Below are 17,813 nucleotides of genomic sequence, written 5' to 3' on the forward strand. Positions count from 1 at the left end.
ACTCATGCTATGCTTATTTACTCAAAAGTAACACTGTTCAGTAGGCTTTACTCTTGAAAAATGTACCTGGATATAATATCTGTTAAGATCAACATGTTTGATTAACCAAAGGATGATTATAGTGTAAGAAAGATGATAAATAAGATCATTCAGAAAAGATACTTAACTGAATGAAGTGACTAAATGCCACTGCTGTTAATGGTGAAAAAACCCAATAGCAAAACACATTATTTAATTGAAATTAACTGCTTTTCAAAAATTACTGCTGATATTCAGCTACCACATGCTAGGAATGAAGGAGGCTAATGCAATTTAGATGACTTGGGTGGGAGATGGGGTGCTTAAATATCCTTCAATGGGATTGCAATTTCCTTTTTATCCTGATATAGTTCAATGTGAAAGCCTTGATATGTTAAATGATGTAGGTTTTTGGTCCACTGATGTCAGGGAGACAATTAAAATATCTACTAAGACATTTAAATAATAGCAGTTGAGAAACTGAACACTTTGAACTCTTTCCCTGTGTCTCATTTCAACATCACAGATGGAAAATCTAGTGTTGATGCCTCAATTAAGTTGAAATATTTAAGCCCACCCACTTATTTTCAGAGTAATCACTTTGTTTTAAATAAGTTGCCTTTTAAAATCCACCAATATGAGCTTCATGTCAGATATCAGTGAGGAGCAAGGGAAAGAGATTATCTTATGTTGAAAACAGTGAAGTTAAAGCATGGAAACAGTTGAGAGTCTTATCTTTCTTTTTTTACCAATATCTCTTAATTATTGCAGCAATGCCTTCAGTGTAAGACAATAATTGTGTCCTTCAATTTATAAAGAACGGATTTGCACCCTGGCACACATAGGCTGCCAATTGAAGCAAATATTTGTAGCTCAGGGTTGAACTGTGGAGTCCTTGGTGCTCTCTGAGCCTTGTTGTTTTCTTGCAGACGTTTCATTGCCAGACTAGGCAACGTCTTCAGTTTTGCATGGAAGATGTTGCCTAGTCTGGCAATGAAACATCTGCAAGAAAACAACAAGGCTCAGAGAGCACCAGGGACTCCACACATAGGCTGTTGTTTAGACTAATGTAGTTATTGATAAGCACAGTCACGGTAGCAAAAGTGCTGCTGTTTTCAAACTGGGTTCCTTAAAGCAGGAGCATCTGTGCTTAGGCTGGCGTGGAAGCCCCCCAAAGTCCGGCTGCTTTAACGAACAGCTGATGGGTGCTGTGTTTGGGCTCTTCTGAGGCCCAAAGTGCTTCTGAATACTTTTCAAAGCGTGCCCAACCCCAATAATAGTGGTTGAAAGACTGTTTCTCCACAGCCACAGACTTTTCCCATTTTCTACAGAATAGAGCTACTATATCTGAGCTGCAAAACTCCAGACCACCACTTGATGGCAGCAAAGAGTTGGAGTTTTCTGTATTTCTTTATTGCAATCTAGGGATCATGTAGATTTCTGCAGGCCAGATGTGGTAGCCTTACTTCAGATACAAATATGGGAAAATAGGAGGAGGAGTATTAGGTATGCTCGCTGCCTTGAGTTATTTATAAAAATAATAAAGGCGGGATAGAAAATCAATCAATCAATAAATTAAAAAGAGATAAGAGTACTTACATTGAAGTTAATTTTAGGAAGGGTCTGTCCAATAGGCACAAGTACTGTGAAAGGCCCATATTTCTCCAAGGGTAATGAACAACCTTTAGCTGTTAAAAGATTCCACACCACATATACATTAAAAAAAAACCTGAATATCATAAATAATTATACATCTGACTGGATGCATTTTTTCCTTAACAGAACATTTGTCCTATTTGCATGAAGTTGAAGTTTTTATGAAGACATCTTCATCACATTTCTGTTTCTATCCCCTACCTTAAGAAAATGGGAGGACTCACTTTTTTTTTCTATGTGCTGTTTTTCTGATGTATCTTTTTGTTTGGCTATTCCTTGGAGGGAGAGCTAAGTTTATTGGTCAAACTTAAAGAAAATTCTAATTTCTTGCATTTCATTTTTCTAGGATCCCTGCAGGCTGCCCTCAATTGGATTGAAATGTTGAGGGAGACATTCAACTCTTCCCCAACACCCTACTTCATTTTTCCAATCTGCATTGTCCTACCCAGCTGCCACTTGCCAGACTGGGAAACATATGCAAGTACTTACATATTTTTCACAAAAGGGGAAGTGGAAGGATGGGGCATATACTTAATTTTTCATTTTAATATGTATGTCTGCTATATTTAGTGATGCATGGTTAGGAAAGTCTTTTAGGTATACTTGGGATCTCTTTTGAATTTATTTTATTAATATAATATCAAGTTATCTTTAGCATTTGCATCCTCCACCACCACCACCCCCGCCAAAAAACCCAACAAACATTTTCAGCATCCTTGGATATCAAGGACTCTTTTCAAGGAAAGAAAAAGATAAGCAAGTTAGGAGAAGTAGCTATGGAACCCTGATATGTTATTCAGTTTAGCTACAAATGAGAGTGACAATTTCACCCAACCAACTGAATTACATTTTTCCTTTTGCTGAAACCTATACTTGCTATGAACTAAAGGTCTGCCTGCCCTGGATTATATTTCAATTCTTTTATGAAATAACAAGCTAATTTAATCAATACTGCTATCCTTTAAGTAAGCATACAGTATATGCCCTGAGTAAAGCATTTACACAATAACTCTGGAGCCAGCAACAATGTGTATTCAAATAAATCAACCTGAGGCAACTGGAATGTTTTAATTATGTTCTAGCACATAGCAGTTATGTGTGGTTAAATTTGCTCAGAAAAGAAAGTTACCAAACAGTGTCACTGCATCCTCCAGCTGTGTGCTCCTACTTCCTTCTGTATTTAGTTTAAAGATTTCACGCAAGATAGTTTTGTGACAGCTACCTCCAACTTCAATTTCTCCCTCTGGGCAGATGCAGCTGAACAAAACAGGAGAAGAATAAGATGGGTTTGGGGGAGCTGGCCCATTATTAAGTTTTTGGCAACCAATTCACGTATAATTTAGCAACTATTTAGCAGCTATTTACTCCTTTAGCAAGGAGGACACCAGAAAATATAGATTAACATTCAAATATTCATATCCAGGTATCCACATTTGTCACTTTAATTCATATAGGGGTGGTTTGAAAAATGAATAGAACAAAGCAAAACTGTCAGTTGCAAATGACATCTATAATATCAAGGTCACTCTGGGCACGCAGTGACAAAAGAAGTGGAAAGTGCCAGTGTCAACCTTCCTGGATGGCATCATCCTGATGATGCTAAGCTTCAAATCCAGTGCAGCTGGGCTACTGTGGAAGTAGAAGTCCAACACATCTGAGGAGCATCACACTGAGGAAGGCTACCCTAGTTCACATCTGAATTTGTCAAATGTCCTAGGTGAACCTAGGTGAGCATGTGATTCTGTCCTTGGAATTGTAAAATAATTTCCGGGACAGTAATTATTTTTAAAAGAATTTCCAGGACAGTAATTATTCATTGTAAAATGGGATGCTACTGAGAATCACAACCAAGAACTGCATAATTGAGCTAATTTTCAAAGGAAAAGCAACATTCTTCTGTTGCAGTCTAGTGGATCTCAATGAGGCTCGAAAGAAGTGGCCACTCCTATGCACAGCTGAACAGTTTTGCTCTGCCTAGTGGCCACAGAAAGGCCTCACTAGAGAGAACACCTTCTGCAAGGAGAAATATTACAAGCTGCCTTCCAGTTATTGGGATCTAATATTGGCAATTAACACATGTTTTCTTTCATATTGGAACTGATGGAGGATAAGTAGCTTTCCAGTATCATCAGCTGCTGAACTCCTGCTGCTTTCAATAAATAACAGATACATTTTAGGAACTTTGATGTATTTGTAGCTATTGTCATATTGTATTTGTAGCTATTGTCATATTGGTTCAAAACATATAATTTGAGTATGTTTGTAGTGGGGATTCCCCAAAAGCTGTTGTCAATATTCAGGAAAGGAGTTTTCAGAATGACTGATATATGGCTGGATCTACAAACATCTGTGTTCAATAATTACCCCCTTCTATTTTTGGTTTTCCAATATATTGATTTGTTTTATTCGTAATTTGAAAACATAATATATTTTAGGCAAGCTTGTGCTTTAGTTGAAGTGCTAGAAAATTTAGGATTTATTGCTAGGGCTGGGAACTCAATATGTCAATGGACTATAAATCCTACCAGTTCCAGCCAGCACAGACTGATCAAGGATGAGTTGAGTTAATGTCCAGCAACTGGAATTCCACAGATTCCCTACTTCTGCTCTAGACCACACCTAGAGTAACTGTGGTAGTCACTTTGGAATGTCAGTCTCTTGGCCTTACTTAATGGGTTATTAACAGTCTATGATGGCCCAAAATACGTGCAACATTAGAATGTGTTTAAGTTTAATATGGTCAGAGGTGCAGTAATGGGGAAAGAAGCAAGTTAAAACTTTCCTTCCATGCCATTTATTTGCTATAAATCATATCTCACCCAACTGTAATTATCTCCTCTGGACAGGAAACTGGGAGGAAGGAAACACAGAAGTAGACGATGATTGTGATCATCGATCTTATGTTACCTACCCTGTCTGATCTGAGCTTTTTAGGAGAAAAATGGGATCAAAGACTTAACAGAAAATAAATACATGTATCAAGATCACTTGGAATTAAAGTCCTTCATCTCTTTTTTGAAGATCTAAGATAAATAGAAACTGTGTAAGCCAGGCATCTCAATTGCAGGCTTTCTTCTGAATTTAGCATTGCAACAAAACAATAGAGGTCCAGAATAGCTTCTGTATTGAATTCATGCTGGGTTTCTGAATTACTTACTTGAAATTCCCATCAGGGGCCACTTCACACTTTTGTACACTTACGCCACAATAACCAAAGCATCTTCTGATGGGTTCGCAATCATTTCCCCCCCTCGTTCTACTTGTCATTCCTGTTTTGCACCGGCAAATTGACTATGGAAATAGAAAACAGACTAGTTACAACTTCACGGGCTTCTTCAGCAAATCTCATCCTTGTATTTGTGTGCAAGAAAGAAATCATGCATCACTGACTGAGAACCTCTGCCTGGTTACCCAGGGTTTTTTGGTCTTTGAGAAGGAATAGAGGGCAGAGTTGGTTTAACCTTGCTATCCAGTATGCCACAACGTGGATGAAGATTTCCCCTTCTGCTTTTCTGTTGACCAGTGTGAGTTAGTTGAGCAATGAAGGGACTCCAATCTTTATGCCCTTTGTGTCATGTCAATAGCTCAACTTGGGAATAAAATTGTTTCCATTTCAATTGAAAGGTGAGGCAGTGAAGGACATGCCTGTGAATGGGCAGAGAGACACACTATCTTCCTCCATTCTACCCCTCTTAATGAATCCATGCTGAGTGGGCATGTCAGAATCTCCGGACAGAGTATGTGTCAAGAAGAAACTGCTGACACAAAGATCCCAGCTCATGGCTGAATGAGTTTCCCCATCGCTGCTGGTCTCCACATGAACTGAAGAAGCTATTTCCATTTTAATATTCTACTCCCTTGTTTGAGCATAATTTGGAAATTCAGTGTCATTACCTAAGCATGTTTTGAGAGAAATTGCTAAGTACTAAATGTCACTATCAGTGATCTAGAATAAAATTAATTAACCTTTGTCCAGCTGGCTGCTATGTTGCTAGTTTTTTTTTTTTTAATTTAAAAGTAACAGCACTAGGAATATTAGCATCACTTGACTGATTGGGAAAAAATGCAGTAACTGAGTTGACCGATGTCCAATTCATTTATTTAATTTCTGGTAAAAGAATTTCAACAAGATAATGTTGGAAATGGAAGATGTTGGGTTATCATTCCCTAGCTTGGTGACCTTCCTGATGTTTTAAAATTATAACTGGTTGAAAATTCTGGGACTAGCAATCCTAGCATATCTGGAGGGTATAAGATGGAGTAAGACTGGGGTGTAAATTGGGGTAAGATGATATATGTGATTAACTTACATGATGGTAGTTTATACTCCTAATGATTAATTTCAAATCTTGAAACAAATCAAGGTGCCATTTAAAGCAAATTTATTAAGGATTAAAGTCCCACTGAATGCAAAGGGATTTACTTTCTAGTAAAACTTTGGGTAGTCTAAAATAAGTCAATGTGAATTAACATTTTCAGACAAGGGCCTATGATGCTTTTTTGGCAGACAGATCTATGCTAGAAAGCATCTGTAACAATGATAAAGGCATGCAGATAGAGTAATTGCAATTTTATCCCAAAATAAAAAAAGATAATTTGAGATTGACTAAATCCAATTGCTGCTTTCATGGTGGGTGATAAATATTTCAGAATTAAAAGCTTGCTGGAAGAGAGATTTTATCTTCTATCTTTTTAAAAATAGGTCTTTGTATTATCTGGAAAACAGCATACATTTAAAAGGAATAACATAATAATTCCATTTATATGGACAGTATATGGCCCAATATGTATTTTTAAATTTAATTCAATTTAGACATCTCCTGATTCCAACCGACTCTGGGTGATTCACAAATAATAACATAAAAACCAGTACAAACCAAAATTAAGATGGGATCTGGACACAATATACAAACATAAACAAAAATAACAGATACATCCAACAAGTGCCATGCTTCCTGGTCCCAACAGATAACAGTATTTAATTGAAGGGACTCAGACAGTGTCAACTCTGCTGTCATGTACTAGCTAGGCAGAGACCATGGGCGATAGGTGGTCCCTCAAATACCTTGGCCCTATTCTGACTGTCTCCTTTCATATATGGCTGCTACAATCAAAGTACACTGCAAGGCCCTGTTTACCTTTCCTGGACCCGTAACAGCACAGTTGGTGGTATTTATGGGGCAGCCTCCATTATTGACCAAACAGGGATTTCTGGGTTGGCACACTCTCCCATTTCCTTGGTATCCCTCTGCACAAATGCACTGATATTTGGTTTCCCCAACAGTCTTGCAAACCGCAGATGAGGAACATGGAGAGGAGCTACAGGGATCCTGGGCTGAAAATAAAGTAAATGAAGAACATTAAGAGCTATAATATTCAAAAGTCAGCTTTCAATGGCAGTAGGTTCTGCATCTGAGGAATCAAGCCCTTACCAGTCAGAGCAAGGATAACTAGTTCCTAAGCTGTAAGCAATTCCCCAACCCTGATTATATGATTCTCCAGAACACCCAAAGCCCATAGTGCTCAAATATGGAAGCAAAGATACTGTCTGTAATATCCAATCAATTTCCTTCATCATGTATTTACTTCTTTAAAACACGGTGATCTTGAGCTAGGTCTGCATTAAAACCACTGACCTGAATCAAGTCTTTCTCCAAAATAGGTGGGACTACCTAGCCAATTCTGGCTGATCTCAAAAAAGCTAAGCTAGATGGGACCTGGTTGGTCATTTATTTATTTATTTGCAATCTCATAAGCTGCTCCAATTGAACCCGACTCTGAGTAGCACCTTATTTCCTATCTTTGTATATTCAGATAACAGTAAAAACAAAATTAGGTATAAAATATGAATCACAACATAGGCCAAATTGATAGGACAATAAATACTAAAAATGTAAAAACCAAGAATACCACACTCAGGAGACCAGCAATTGAAGCACCATGCCTCAGTAAAGGAAGAAGTCATAGCAAGCTGGCTTCATGGCCATGTTTTAATGGGCTTTCCAGGAGGGAAGAAGCCATTTGGAAACCTGGGGACAAACTATTCCAGAGGAGGAGGGCTGCAGCTACAAAGGTATACCCCTGGTATCCCCGCATATGACAGTCCCTGAGAGAAGGGATCCAGAATAAACCTGCCCTACTCAGTCCTACAAGGTGAGATGTTCCTGGGAGAAGGCAGTCCTGCAGATATCCAGGCCCCAAACCATTTGTTAGTACTTGGATGACAGACAACTGAGAAATCTCAGGTCTGCAAAATAAAAAGGGAAGTCAAAAATTCTTACCAGGAAGAATGCAGTGGCAAACCATTATATGGCCATATAGTTACCAGAAGCTCAGCTCTACTCAGGGGAGACTTGGTTTTATTTTACTACACTCTGAAGGGCCTCTGAGTTATTTTTTTATGGGCAGAGGGATGACTATCCAGAGAAATACACAAGAATTGTTGGTTGCCTGGCTTTGACCAAATCTTGTGGTCTTTCCTCTGACTTTGCTCAACTTTATCACACATAGCCTCTTGTAGATTTTGGCTATTCCTTCTTTCTCACATGTCTATACAGAGCTGGGTGAGGTTTTCAGACACTGGGTCCTTTCCTCTGAAAAAATAAACAAGCACTAACCCATGAGGTTTACAAAAGACAAAGGCTGGGTCACTAATATATTTATTCTGATCATCGACCTCAATCAGATGGGTCAAGGGCAGGAAGGATATGGGAAAGGAACCTTTTGGGAAACAGAAATAAAGCCTTATAATAACAAAAAATTAAATTAAATCAAATTCACCAATTCCCTGGTTTCTTATTGATCTGATTTTGAAAGTGATTTGGGGCAAGGTGGACAAGCTTTAGCAGGAGACAGAGTGGTTGAACTTCTCTTCGATTGTCTTGGGTCTCATTATAGTTTTCAGTGCCATCAGTTGTGGAGCCCTTCTGTATTGCTTAGTGTTACTGGAGGTTGGGAGCCAAGGGAACCTAGAGCAAAGGGACTTTTATTTGTTGAGTTGGCCTCTTGTTATGGCTCTTCCTAGCAAATGACAACCTACTTGGTAACTTGCAGAGTAGAGTACGATAATCTATTCTACATATGGATGCCTTGAAGATAATCCACTCAGTTCCAAATGTAGGCACCCAATTAATTTCAGAAATAACACAAGGGGAATACATGTATACCAGGGTTGTGGTGTCATGCATATTTTTCTCCTTATATACTGTTGATTGACCAGGTTTAATTATGATAAAATGTGTACTATATTACAGTCATAGCATCAGAGAACTGGAAGGGCACATTTAGTGCATCAAGTCCATTTCCTGATGACTTCCAAAATCCAAATGGAAGCACCTCTGACTGAAGGCTGTCTAGCCACTGTATGAACCCTCCCAAGGGCAGGGAGCTTTCACTTGACCCTGCTGACTCAGAGTCAGCTTGTGAGAAACTACAATTCCCACAGCCTTCTCAACTGACCTAGTACCAAACCAGGTACCCAGAATCCATACCTGTGCATTTTCTTCCCCAGAGAAGAGCTTTCCCTTTGGATCCCTGACATTTTGTCTCTTATTTTCAGTTCAGTTATCTAATCAATCAAGATAATTTTGAATGCCATTTCTGTCTTTTGTTATACTGCCAGAGGCATCTGAAGGATTTAATGCTTTCACCAAATGATGAAAGGAGTGGAGAGCACATTGTGAGGTTTGGGGCTTGGCCTTCCTGTGGCAGATATTCTATAGCTGGCCACAGCCTTGAGGCAGCTCTTACAATACAAATTGCTCAAATCCCTTTTATTTTGTAGGGTAGGAATGTAAGTAAAGTAAATTCAGCATTGGTGAAATATATCTTGGACTGAAAAATGTCTCTCTGAGTTGGCTGTACACTCTGAGGACTCCTGAAAAATTAGCCCATTTGTCCTACGTAAGAAACTGAGGTGTGAACTATTTCTAAATCACATTTCATGCCTGCTATGAATTCTTTAGGCAGCTTTGTGGCTTTAGGCTGTGCTTAAAGGGCTTCCCGAACAGGGAGTTTCAGTTTACCTAGCCACGAATGTAGCAATAACCTGATCTTTAAGTTCACAAGCCAACTGCAATAGGAGGTAAAACGACCTTCTGGTCCTCTCAATTGCTGCAGTTGCAGTCTGCAGGCTGGAGGCAGGGTGTGTGGCAGAAAAACTGTCTCCCCAGTGACAAAAGAAACATGCAAGACAAAGCCCCACCTCTAAAGGAAATGGTGCTTGTATGGGGAGGTGGTGTCAAGTGGTAGGTAGAGGGTACTCTCTATGTGTGATAGACCTTATAAACTGCATGAATGTTTTATTGCTATAGCAATGGCAAGGAGACACTATAAATCACTAGTCTAGAAGACTAACCTCCCATTTGAAATAGCCCTTTTCTTTCTATTCCCAACAGTTAGAGGTGGTTGAAGTGCTATTTAATCCAGAACAATACCACCCACACAAGGAGGAGCACCAACAGGTTGAGGCAAAGCCCACGTTTCACAGAAGCACAAAATAACTTTTGAGAAGGAACCACTTGATGGTTGTGGAATGCTGAATGTTGTTGGGGGGAGAAATGAACAATCAGTTGGCAGTGAGAATGATATAGAACAATTTATCCAGCCTGGTTTCTTCCAGGTATCTTGAACTACAAGTTCCATCATGCCTTAGCATGCTGATTGTCAGTGACTGAAAGTTCTGGTTCAACACTGTTAAGAAAGACTGGAATAGAATGCTCTGCAAGAAGGCATGGTTGACTGACTGGAACAAGCGAACAGTATTTTCTTGTAGGTCTCACGTGTATGAATTCTTCTTACAAGGATTATAAAGAAACAGATGTAGAGTGCTATGAAATATTTGAAATAAATGCTCAAGGTTTCCTCTCACCTAGACATTGAATCCCAATTTTCCTGTAGCCTGGAATACATTCACACTCAGCCTTCCCATACTTTACCACACAAAGGGAGTTGGCTTCACAGATTACACTGCCACAGCTGGAAAGTTCTGGAATCACAAAACAGGTTTATTTGAAATTTAGCCTCTAAAGAACATGAAAGTATCTTTTAGCTCCATAGCTACAGATATTTGAAAGTTAAGTCCCGATTATGCAGAAGGGTTTATGAGGAGTTATTCATACGATTTCGATCAGATGTGTCTTCATCAGAGAACTGAAACTATATTTTGTGTTCCCTTTTGTCTGTCTCTTTATAGCTTGTCCATTTTAAAATAGACTCCCCAGGTTTAGGCATTCAATTAAAAGTACTACATATTTACACACAATCAGAATAGTATGTAATAATTCTGCCACTCTACTACTTTAATTCGCTCTACCACTGCAGAAGTAATCCCTCTGACTCATAGACAGCAAGCAGAAAGCTCTGTGTGTGTGTGTGTGTGTGTGTGATGAGTGTGTATGTACTCAGGGGGAAAAACAGAGTCAATGTTTTAGATCTCCTCTCCTCTCTTATTTGTTATCAATCCCCGAAACCAAATGCTGTAAACGGCTCAGACTGCTCTGAACAGCTGTTAAAGTTTTATTGCCATACCTTAACATGTTATTTATTGTCTAGCAAAAAATCTAGAGATTGTCCCAGATGATGCCCAAGCTATGCTAGTTATTCCTAAAACATCATTTTGGTGAGATCTGAAGACAAAAGAAATGTAAAAGATCACCCTTATGCACCCACCTTGGTCACATTTGGGTCCAGTGTAGCCAGCATAGCAGGTACACTTTCCATCACCAGAGGGACCGTGGTTGCAGATTCCATGCTGACACTCACATACTATACAAGAGAAGAGAAACAAACAATTCACACTTATCAAGCTTGTTGCAATCATTAGTGTAGCACTTAGAATGTTGTACTGGGAACAGGGAGTCTTTACCAGGAAGCTCATTGGCTACCTTTGGGCCAATCACTGTCACTTGGATCCATCTTTTTCAGTGGATTATTGTTGGGGAGATAAAATTAGGGGAAATCCTTGTGTATAGTATCTTGAGCTCCCAAAATAAAGGCATATAAAGACTGACTGAATAAATAAACACATTATTATTTTGCTGATTAACTATTGAACTTATTCCCCACCTTTGTATTTTTTCCAACACCCAAGGCACCTTAATAACAATAAAAAATTCGAAGTATAAAACGTAACAAATTAATACAATTAAAGTCAAAATTAAAGCCAGCCATTAATGTAGTTAACAAGTGAAAAGCTTGGCAAAAGGTGTGGTTTTGCCATCTTCGTAAATACTGGAAGAAGGAGGGCTAAGCACACCTTCTTTAGGAGTGCAGTCCGTAGCCATTTTCTCTGTGCCTGACAGTCTGCATTTTGATGTATAGTAGGGGTATTTTCAGAAGGCCCCCTGCTGGTGTTCTACATAACTGTGCAGGTTCATAGCAGAAATGATCTGGCTGATAATTAGGCCTTACGGCATTTAGATCTTTAAAGGTCAATACCAGCCTTAACATATGCCTAGCAGGCAATCCATGTGGATCTTTCAGATCTTTTGTCCCAGTCAGGAGCCTGGCTGCCCCATTTCACACCAATTGCAATTTCCAGACTGTTTGCAAGTGTAAGGGTTCTGAATTGAAGTGTGGATAACTGCCACTATCTGACTGTTTTAGACAGGATTGAAAGTCAGCACACTAGTCTTAAATGATCAAACACCCTCCTTGCCATAGCCACCCTTGAAAATCCAGTAATGATTGGAGGTCAAGGAGTACTGCAAACCTGCTCTTCGTGGAGAAGTACAACCTTATCCAGGATAGACTTCATCTCAGCTGACAGTTATCCCAATAGCCAAAAATGCAAAGGATCTGCAAGCTCTAGCAATAAAAGTCATGGAGCACAGTGAAAAAATGGGACTAAAATTAAATATGAAGAAGACCACATTTATGATAACAGGTAGAATCACCACCCTTGGAATTGACAATGAAGAAATCAAAGTGGTGAAAAGCTTCTGCCTTTCAGGATCAACCATCAACAGTAAAGGAACAATCAGTCAAGAAATACAGCACAGACTAGCATGTGGTAGAGCAGCCATGAAGGCCTTGGAAAAGATATTCAAATGCTGTGATGTCTCAATACCTACAAAGGTCAGAATCATGCAAGCCATGGTATTCCCTGTGACAGTCTATGGAAGCAAAAGTTGGACTTTAAAGAAACAGGATAGGAAGAGTATTGACACTTTTGAACTTTGGTGTTGGAGAAGACTACTGAGAACACTGTGGACAGCTGAGAAAACAAACCAATGGATCATCAAACAAAACAACCCAGAGTTCTCACTCAAGGTACAAATAACAAGGCTGAAATTACCATCTTTGGGCATTATGGGAAGACTTAGCTCTCTTGAGAAATCTATAATGCTGTGGAAAGGTGGAAGAAAACAGAAGAAGAGATTGACCAGCAACAAGATGGATGGACTCAGTTACAGTGGGGATGAGTGCACCATTAAAAGACCTGAAAGACCAGGTTAGGGACAGATTGCCATGGAGGAAACCTATCTATGTGGTCGGTAAGAGTCAACACTGACTTGATGGCACATAATCAATCAATCAATCAGTCAATCAAGAGTTCAGCTTTTTTCTTTATCAACAACACCTCTGTCTTGCCTGGAATTAATTCCAGCCTGTTCTACCTGATCTAGCCCGATATTGACAGTGGGCAGTGTTCAAGAATATTCATGGTTTCCTTGGAACTAGAAGTCTGGAGCAGTACAGCTGGGTACTCCAGTGTTCTACCCGTCCACTTCATCATTCTCAGTTGCTTCATAAACCAAGGTGCTGATAGAGTTCTGCTGGTGGGAAGGATACCTAGGAGCTGTAGAGTCAAAAACTCTGAGCTATCACTACATTCTACAGATCAGGGAGGGCTTCAGTGGTACCATAGATAGATAAGACAGGACATTTCCAAATCATTCAGAAACCCACCCAAATCCATCAGGTGCCCGGCCCAGAACATTTCAACTGGTTATCCGCCCCTGCAGAGGTTTAGAGTGCACATTGCTATTATTGTGTGCCCATGATTTGCCTCCCATCTCATTCAAATTCTCCTTTAGTTGACTACTAGCCATTAATTCACTTCATTTCAATGCGATCCTGAGTTTGAGAAGCTTACCAGATTGACAGTCAGGACCGAAATGATTTTCATCCTTGCACTCTTGGCATGCGTAGCCACCATAATTCGCCTAAATGAATCAAGGAGATCAACATTTTACAGTGGCATTTCTGTGTCACTTCGGAGGCACCTCCCTTGCAAATAAACAAATAAATAAATAAATAAGGGACAAAAGTGACCGTGGGCTGCCTAACAACAGGGCTGAGGAACCTGTGGCCCTCCAAGGGCTGCAGAACTACAATTCCCTGCAGACCTCTAACTGATCTTCCTCGCTAGAGTTCCTGGAAGCTGCATTTCAGTAACATCTGGAGGGCCACCAATGGTTTACTTCTGTTGTATAATGCACAATATACAAAAAATCTGTACACACACACTATCATCAATTTGCATCCTTGGTAGTGTTAAAATTAAATCTCCTTCTTTGTTTGTCCAAGAAGGCACTATAAGTAATAGGCTTTTTTTAAAAAAAATAATGGTAGCAGACTAGAGTAAGAAGAAAGGAGGATCAATTACATTAAGTCAATGTAAATCATAAAATGAACAGTTAAAATGTTTTACTTAATCATTATTCCAGAATAGGGGGCACACCTGAATAACAGAGATGGAACTGAATCAACTTTCTCCTAAATCCTCACATGCTCCAACCACAACTCCTCTTTCTATTTGTAATCAAGGTAATCCAGGAAAGAGGCTGGTTGAATGACAAACCTCTCTGTTCAGTGAAGAGAACTCAGAGATGTAATGGACTATCCTATTTGGACATAATATCAGTCACTGTCCCTTGCACTCAGCTGCCAAATAATACATAAAAGCTTTGGTGAAAACAGCAAAATCATACCCTTAAAAAGGGGGGGGGGGCTAGGAGAAGCTTTTGAGGTCTAGAAGGTGCTCCATTGATTTGCAGGCACTGCATTGCCAGCCTCTACTTTATACTTTAGTTTAGAGTGTGCAGGATCCTTTAGCAGTACATATACTATTGTAAAGAAGTTTTTTAAATGCTTATTTAATAAAACATTTCCTCTTTTTACATGATTGTAATAATGATTAGGAAACAAATTAGAAGTTAATCAGGTGCACAAAACAGCACATAAATTGCATTTGTTATTTGGAGTTCTTGGTGCCAGTTCTGGTGGGGGTATGGTTTCTTCCTTGGTGTTTCCTTGATTACTGGCGGGGAGGAAGCTACTGGATATAAGCAGGGAGCAAGCCCCACACTCACCAGCACTGCTGATGTTACCTAGTCAGGTAATGAAACGTCTGCAAGCAAACAGCCAAGCTCAGAGAGCACCAGGGACTCCACAGTTCAGCCCTGAGCTACAGATTTGCTCTTCTATTGTATTTGTTATTTTAGCACATGTCTTTCCCTTGGTCTTGCTGATCACATATTAAGAGCTCTGTAAAGAACTTCACTTACCAAGCACCATCAATTTTCCAAGAGGAGTAGCTATAAAGTGATGGGCAGAATGCAAGGGCATAAAAGAAAGCCAAGCAAATTCAAATGGACTCCGTGAGTCATCCTAGGGAGATGGAAGATGCCTATCCAAAGTCAGAGACAGACTCCTGATAGCCACATGACTTGCCGGTCCCCTCTCTACCCCACTATTAAGTCATAATGTTAAAGGGAATACTGTTGGTCCTAGTTCTCCCAAATTTCTGACATTATTTCCAGAGTTTCCATTTTTCACAAAATAGGTCACTTTGCTTATTATGTTTCAGCTTTGGTTGTGAGTAAAACTGTCAAACTTCCAAAAATTTTCAAAGAATGGGAAACTTTTTTCCCAGCCTGTTTTGGAGGTCAGTGGTGGGTGGGGAGAAGTTTGGGGGAAATTTAAAATATATGAATATTTATATATTTTAGTACCCTTTAGAGAGATAATGCTGCAAATGTATAATGTAATATATTCATGAACACATGTTTGGTTTATAAATTTGTATGTGAAAGGTCCCCTGTGCAAGCATGGAGTCATGTCTGACCCTTTTGCAACATTTCCTTGGCAGACTATAGCGGGGTGGTTTGCCATTGCCTTCCCCAGTCGTCACCTTCCCCAGCAAGCTGGGTACTCATTTGACCGACCTCGGAAGGATGGAAGGCTGAGCCGACCTGAGCCGGCTACCCGAGACTCCAGCTTCTGCTGGGATCAAACCCAGGTCATGGGGAGAGTTTTGGCTGCAATACTGCCGCCTACCACTCTGTGCCACACGAGGCTGTAATAAATTTGTATAGTTTATTTAAATAATTAGTGATAAATTTACTTCTTTGTTTTTTAAAGTTTTACATTTTGGTTACCAATGGAACTACCAACAATAGGACTCTTAAGCTCTTTTAAGGAGGATGGAAAATGTTTTTTTTTTCTTTCAACAAAAATAAATGGTGATTCAAATTCATTGTTCCATTTTGGATTTGTTTTCAAATTTAGTATTGCTGGGCTGAAGGGATTCTTTGCAAGTACCTACAAATTCACCAAAGCTATCCCGGAATCTTTTGTTCACAATGAGCCTTATCTGACAGCAAGTTCATTCCATTTCACATGGAAATTCAAGCATTGCTGTTGATTGGAAAAATCACTCTGTGAGAAAGAAACTCCAATAGTGAATCAATTTTACTGGCAGTGCTTGGATTTCCTATGTGATGACTGAGCAGCAACAGCCTTCAGATACAATTGAAATGTGATGGTCTAAAGAGGAAGACAAACTCTTTCCTTTTGCCACTGAAGGAGAGACAAAAAGCAATAGACTCCATTCTCAAGACATACGTATTAGGTCGGACTTCATAACTGTATGTTGTGATAGGGATATCGTCTTCCCCCACCTGGTCTTTGTGGGACCACAATTCTCATCACTCCAATCAGGCAACTAATGATCTTGCTGGATAGGAATGATGGCAGCTATAGCCCTGGTCACCTGGAAGTCTTGGACTGGGGAAGGCTGCAGTTGGGTAGCTAATCATAGAAAGTGTGAAATGATGGAGACATTATATTTAAAGGCAGTTTTCAAAGGGATTGAAAATAAATGAGAAGTTTACTTTATTGCAGTCAGCCCTGTGCATTGCTTTAGTGGTAGACAGACAACGCTGGTTATTTCTTCCAGTTCTTTGCTTGTTTATTCGTTCAGTCGCTTCCGACTCTTCGTGACTTCATGGACCAGCCCACGCCAGAGCTTCCTGTCGGTCGTCAACACCCCCAGCTCCCCCAGGGACGGGTCCGTCACCTCCAGAATATCATCCATCCACCTTGCCCTTGGTCGGCCCCTCTTCCTTTTGCCCTCCACTCTCCCTAGCATCAGCATCTTCTCCAAGCTGTCCTGTCTTCTCATTATGTGGCCAAAGTACTTCAGTTTTGCCTTTAATATCATTCCCTCAAGTGAGCAGTCTGGCTCTATTTCCTGGAGGATGGACTGGTTTGATCTTCTTGCAGTCCAAGGCACTCTCAGAATTTTCCTCCAACACCACAGTTCAAAAGCATCTATCTTCCTTCTCTCAGCCTTCCTTATGGTCCAGCTCTCGCAGCCATATGTTACTACGGGGAACACCATTGCTTTAACTATGCGGGCCTTTGTTGTCAGCGTGATGTCTCTGCTCTTAACTATTTTATTGAGATTTGTCATTGCTCTTCTCCCAAGGAAGGGACGCGGTGGCGCTGCGGGTTAAACCGCTGAGCTGTCGATCGGAAGGTCGGCAGTTCGAAACCGCGCGGCGGGGTGAGCTCCCGTTGCTCGTCCCAGCTCCTGCTCACCTAGCAGTTCGAAAACATGCAAATGTGAGTAGATCAATAGGTACCGCTTCGGCGGGAAGGTAACGGCGTTCCGAGTCGTCATGCTGGCCACATGACCCGGAAGTGTCTATGACAACGCCGGCTCCAAGGCTTAGAAACGGAGATGAGCACCGCCCCCTAGAGTCGGATTCGACTGGACTTTACGTCAAGGGAAACCTTTACCTTTACCTTCTCCCAAGAATTAAGCGTCTTCTGATTTCCTGACTGCAGTCAGCATCCGCAGTAATCTTTGCACCTAGAAATACAAAGTCTTCCACTGCCTCTATGTTTTC

The 17,813-nt window shown here is 40.2% G+C and overlaps 1 protein-coding gene across 1 annotated transcript in view; it reads right to left on the reverse strand.

The window, feature by feature from the left end:
* Positions 1 to 17,813, reverse strand: part of STAB1 (stabilin 1) — a 105,589-nt gene that overhangs the window by 79,648 nt on the left and 8,128 nt on the right. The window contains exons 5-11 of the mRNA XM_063292860.1: positions 13,772 to 13,841; positions 11,344 to 11,439; positions 10,544 to 10,660; positions 6,753 to 7,009; positions 4,832 to 4,965; positions 2,804 to 2,931; positions 1,618 to 1,706 (exon numbers count right to left, since the gene is read on the reverse strand). Coding sequence (XP_063148930.1) covers positions 1,618 to 1,706; positions 2,804 to 2,931; positions 4,832 to 4,965; positions 6,753 to 7,009; positions 10,544 to 10,660; positions 11,344 to 11,439; positions 13,772 to 13,841 — 891 coding nt within the window. The remainder of the gene's footprint in view (positions 1 to 1,617; positions 1,707 to 2,803; positions 2,932 to 4,831; positions 4,966 to 6,752; positions 7,010 to 10,543; positions 10,661 to 11,343; positions 11,440 to 13,771; positions 13,842 to 17,813) is intronic.

The sequence above is a fragment of the Candoia aspera genome, chromosome 2, assembly GCF_035149785.1.
Source record: "Candoia aspera isolate rCanAsp1 chromosome 2, rCanAsp1.hap2, whole genome shotgun sequence".
NCBI lineage: Eukaryota > Metazoa > Chordata > Lepidosauria > Squamata > Boidae > Candoia > Candoia aspera.